The sequence below is a fragment of the Kryptolebias marmoratus genome, linkage group LG16, assembly GCF_001649575.2.
Source record: "Kryptolebias marmoratus isolate JLee-2015 linkage group LG16, ASM164957v2, whole genome shotgun sequence".
Classification (NCBI taxonomy): Eukaryota; Metazoa; Chordata; class Actinopteri; order Cyprinodontiformes; family Rivulidae; genus Kryptolebias; species Kryptolebias marmoratus.
Genome location: NC_051445.1, coordinates 16,282,729 through 16,287,948, shown reverse-complemented (window position 1 = coordinate 16,287,948; position 5,220 = coordinate 16,282,729). Strand labels below are relative to the sequence as shown.

The 5,220-nt window shown below is 41.0% G+C and overlaps 1 protein-coding gene across 1 annotated transcript; it reads right to left on the bottom strand.

Moving 5' to 3' along the window:
- Positions 1 to 2,586: 2,586 nt before the first annotated feature.
- On the bottom strand, positions 2,587 to 4,319 carry LOC108229779 (C3a anaphylatoxin chemotactic receptor-like). Its single transcript, XM_017405451.3, has one exon. It carries the CDS (start codon positions 4,317 to 4,319, stop codon positions 3,261 to 3,263), a length of 1,059 nt encoding a protein of 352 aa, XP_017260940.2. The 3' UTR covers positions 2,587 to 3,260.
- Between the last annotated feature and the right edge of the window lie 901 nt (positions 4,320 to 5,220).

Genomic DNA, 5,220 nt, shown 5'->3' with positions numbered 1-5,220 from the left:
TTTTTATTGTCAAAATTTATCATTTTTTTACAATGGTTTCCAGGTCATTTGACCTACTGACTCAAAATCAGTCTGATATTGTTCTACTACTCTAAACAGATGTAGCACAGTCCACTGTTTAGAGTAGTTGAACAATATCAGACTGATTTTGAGTCAGAAGGTCAAATGACCTGGAAACCATTGTAAAAAAATGATAAATTTGGACAAAAATAATATCTAAAAAATATAAAAAAGGGTTCAAATGTTACTTATTGGACTGTGCTTTTCTCCCGGTTTTGGCGCTTCTCGCTCTAACGCGCTGAAAATATGAAGCAGATTTTCAAAAAATATATATGTGTCGTGAATAATTTATCATAACTCGGGTTTTCCTTGACTTATCAAGATAATTTAAAAACTGGTGTAAAGCTCGAAGTCTGGACTTTAGAGATAAATTAACACGGAGTCTCTGAGAGGGCGTATAATTTCCGCTAGAGTATTTTAACCCTTTAATGTCGACTCACGCTCTGGAGCCCGCTCTGGAGCGGGCATCGACCTTAAAGGGTTAACAAAACCACATTTCTTACCGTTGTAAACAGCTATATTAGCTGGATGCTTGCTGGCGGCAGGCGCGACCGACGGTAAAGTCAAACGGTACAGGTGGACTGAACTAATTCGAAAGGGGGGGTTCAACCTCCACAGTAACCTAAACATCCTGAGCCGATGTAGACTATCTCATTATAACGAGAAACTATCTCGTTATAATGAGATAGTTTCTCATTATTTTGAGATAGTATCTCATTATAATGAGATTTTTTTTTTTTTAACAGAGTGGCGGAAATGGGCTTCCATAGACATCCAGCCTGCAGGTGTCACACTGTGGAAATTTGTTTTATTTTGAAAGTGTGATTATAAATTTGTTTGGTTGTTTTAATTTTTTGTGCATGATTTGTGCCGATTTTTGTTACTGCATGTTTTAGGTGCTTTTCTATTGTTCTGATCCACTGTGGACTCTTTGAAAAGAAGGACAAACTGATGATGATGGTCACCTGTGAAGTTGTGGGTGTGTCTGGAAGTGGCCTATCAGCTGTTTTACAGACCTGCCAGAGAAGCTGGCTGAACTCTTAAAAGGTGGAGGACTTAAAATGCAGGGAGCAGGGGAGGTGTGGATGAACCAGGTGTGACGAAAAGACAAGCTGATCGCCAGGTGAAGACCGACCAACCAACCGACTGCTCCCTCAGCAGAGACAGTGATCAGTGGAAAACAGCATGTTGGATTGACAGCAGGGCAGAGATGACACTCTGCCTGCATCTGTATCATTTTCCACTGACGTCTGCAGGGTTTGGCTTCAATGGGAGGGTCACAGAGGAGATAGTTTGGCTCTATGGACAGCGCTTCTGGCCAGTGTCTGTTTGTGGTTTCAGGGCTGTGACACGAGGGGGTCCATTGGTGAGCGAGAGGCACTAGAGCCAGCTGTGGGGTGGAACCAGGAGGTTTTTTCTCTTCCTGGATTGGACTGGCATGATTCCATCTTCTGAAGAGTCTTTTAATTGAAAAGATAAAAAATACTCCCATCCATTTTTGAGTCATTTCATGGGGTTTTGGCTTTTAAAGGAAGCATTTTTCTTGAAAACAAACTATTTATTCCCCTCATGCTCCTGCTGGGAAATTAAACTGTTTAATCAAACCTGTTTCCCTGGGTTCTGACTCACTGGCTCCCCCTGCTGATAAAAAGTAAAAAAAAAAAAAAAAACTTTTGATGCGACACTAAGACATTAGCTTGTTGAATATCCTTCAACAAGCTGCTCCTTGCTGGTTGTCTCCATGATATGTCACCACTCCATGTATAGTAATTCAATTTAATCACTGGCTGCCTCTGCAGCCTCTCATATTGCTTGTTAGAATAGAGTATTAAAATTATAACAGTGATTTATTTACATTACTACTGTAAAGATTTGTACGTTTTCTGGCACCAAAAAATGACAATATTGGCTCTTTAAGTTTGTGTTATAGCAGTTGTAATGAAATATTAGACGATGATTAAACTCACACACTTTATTACAGTTGCGTGAAAATGCCATCACAGAATAAGGTTTGGCCTCATTTTCGTTCATCTTTCCACTTTAATTCAGTGTCTTTTGTCCTCAGCTGTCACAGCAGCGCCCTCTAGTGACGGTCTGAAAACCTGCATGTTAGGCTGCCTTCAGACCCAGGCCTCCCTTGAAAAGAGATCTGTGATCTCAGCTGAACGTGCCTGGTTAAATAAAGGTTAATAATAAAACAAATCAGTAAGTGGACCTATCTGCAATAATGAGCAAAACTAAACCAGCTAACACCGTCTAAAACTAGATGACTTGTATCTAAAAGCTTCGGTCTGTGCAGTGGAAATGACTCATGATGTACCATTTCCTTTCTAGATTATGATAAAAGACTTCATAGCAAACCTTCTCTGAAATTCAAACATGAAAAACATATTGTAAATACCATGGCATAAAAATAGGAGAAAATACATTAAACCAAGTGGCAAAAGTTTAACACAATAATCTTGTCATTTTAAGTATTTCCATTTGTTATTGATTCTTTATTAAAAGTATAAAGATTCTCACAGACAGCTAAGATTTACTTCTCTCAGGTTTTGTAGTTAAACAAACTGTTGAGCTGAACAATAAATGAAGCCTAATTTCAACAATGAGGTATTTTTCCCCATGAGTTTAAAGCATTGCAGCTTCTTTTTTTTCTCAGTTCTCTTTAGATGGAGAGAAAGAAAGTGGCAAAACAAATCAGTCCAAAATCATTTCAGTAATGAAAATAATAACAGCAAGAAGCACAATAACAATATTTTTGTTAGAAGGCTTTAAAACAATTTGGTTGTGAGGCTGAGACAATAAAAGAAGATTATACACTGTAAATGAACATTCAGCTTATATAAAAACATCAATGATGAATGACAGTTTACCACATTTATTTAAGACAACCAATATGTATGTGATTATTCTGATGGCAGCTATTTACAAATTACAGATGAAACTGTGAATAAAATATGATTTAAAAAATGAAAATGTTATATATTATAATATAAAGCAAAGTGGGCAGTTATAATTAGACTGTGTGGACCCCAACTTGAAATCTTATCTTTGTTGCCGTGCTAAAGAAAGGAAAAGACTAAAATGAATATGTTAAAACAAAAAACTCATAATAAAGTGCTTTACTACACAACTGAAGGAATAAAAAGAAGATAAACAGTAACATGTAGGATACAGTTTAAAGTCTGTCAGTGAACATCTTACACCTCAGTATCAGAGGACTTGTTGGTTTGAACGGTGACCTCTGGGTTTGTGTAGGAGCGAGGTTCTTCTTCCTGGAAGGCATTCTCCAACACCTTCAGGATGGATTTACGGACAACATCCTTGAAATCTGGGCTCATGAACACATACAGCAGAGGGTTTATGCAGCTGTTGAGACAAACCAGGCTTAAGGAAATAGAATAAAAGTAGTTTAATGTTTCTCTTGTATAATCTGCAGTTTGATTCACCAAGTAAAATAAATTCATGATCTGCATGGGAGCAAAGCAGAGGAAAAACACGATGATAATGGCTGCAATTATCTTAAAAGAACGACTTGATTTGTTGGCCAGGGTGCGGTTTCTCCTGAGTCGATGGATTATGACGGCATAACAGGAGACAATGACAGTGAAGGGGATGACAAAATCCAGGAAGACATAGGTGATGGTCATATTCTGACGGTGATTCTTATCAGAACGATTAAAGTTAATGTTACAATGAATGCTGTCGTTGTCTGATGAATCAGTTCCACTGAAGACAAAATATGGAGAGCTTAAAATTAAACTTAGAGCCCAAACACACAGACTCACACAGAAAGCCTTGCAAACATTTCTGTGATTCTGGGCCCATACGGGCTTCACTACAGACACACATCTGTCCACACTGATCACCATCAACATGTAGATGCTGGCTGACATGTTTAGGATGAATATGGTGACGTGCATTTTGCACATGAAGTTGCCAAACGGCCAGTGGAAATTCATAGCTGCTTCAGTCAAAGACAAAGGCAGGAATGCTGTGAAGACGAAGTCGGCCACAGCAAGGCTGAGGAACCAAACTGAGTTCACAGTTTTCTTCATCTTGATGCCGGTCACCCAGATAACCACTCCATTCCCGAGCACACCGAGGACAAAGGCCAGGGAGTAAAGAATGAGGGACACAGTGCGAGGCCATCTCAACTCAGTGGGATCGTTGTTGACAGAGGAGTTATGAATGATGACCTCTGATTTAACCTTTGGAATAATAAATGGCTCTAGAGGCTTCACTGTAAAAAAAAACATGCAGAAAACAAAACAATAAAATATTTATAATAAGAATGCATTAAAGTTAGAATATTACCAAAAACAGAACAAACTTGTGCTTGAATCTAAGGGTCCTGCAGACTCTGAAACACAGCTAAATGAAACTCCAGTTTCAGTAAATTTGTTTTTCAAACATCCATCCATCCATCTTCTTCCGCTTATCCGGGGTCGGGTCGCGGGGGTAGCAGCCTAAGCAGGGAGACCCAGACTTCCCTCTCCCCAGCCACTTGGGCCAGCTCCTCCGGGGGAATCCCAAAGCGTTCCCAGGCCAGCCGAGAAACATAGTCCCTCCAGCGTGTCCTGGGTCTTCCTCTGGGCCTCCTCCCGGTGGGACGTGCCTGGAACACCTCACCAGGGAGGTGTCCAGGAGGCATCCTCACCAGATGCCCGAGCCACCTCAATTGGCTCCTCTCGACGTGGAGGAGCAGCGACTCTACTCTGAGTCCTTCCCGGATGACCGAGCTTCTCACCCTATCTCTAAGGGAGAGCCCAGACACCCTGCGGAGGAAACTCATTTCGATCTCCCGCTCCATTTTTCCCTCATTCATGAACAAGACCATAAGATACTTAAACTCCTCCACTTGGGGCAGGACATCTTCGCCGACCCGGAAAAGGCACTCTACCCTTTTCCGGCTCAAGACCATGGCCTCGGATTTGGAGGCACTGATCCTCATCCCGGCTGTTTCACACTTGGCTGTGAACCGCTCCAGCGAAAGCTGGAGATCACGGTCTGATGAAGCCAATAGGACCACATCATCTGCAAAAAGCAGAGACGCAATCCTAAGGCCACCAAAACGGATCCCCTCAACACCTTGGCTGCGCCTAGAAATTCTGTCCATAAATATTATGAACAGAATCGGTGACAAAGGGCAACCTTGGC

What these genes read in the sequence shown, in the direction of transcription:
- LOC108229779 (XM_017405451.3), bottom strand. Translation starts at nt 4,319, where the DNA reads ATGTTTTTTTTTACAGTGAAGCCTCTAGAGCCATTTATTATTCCAAAG.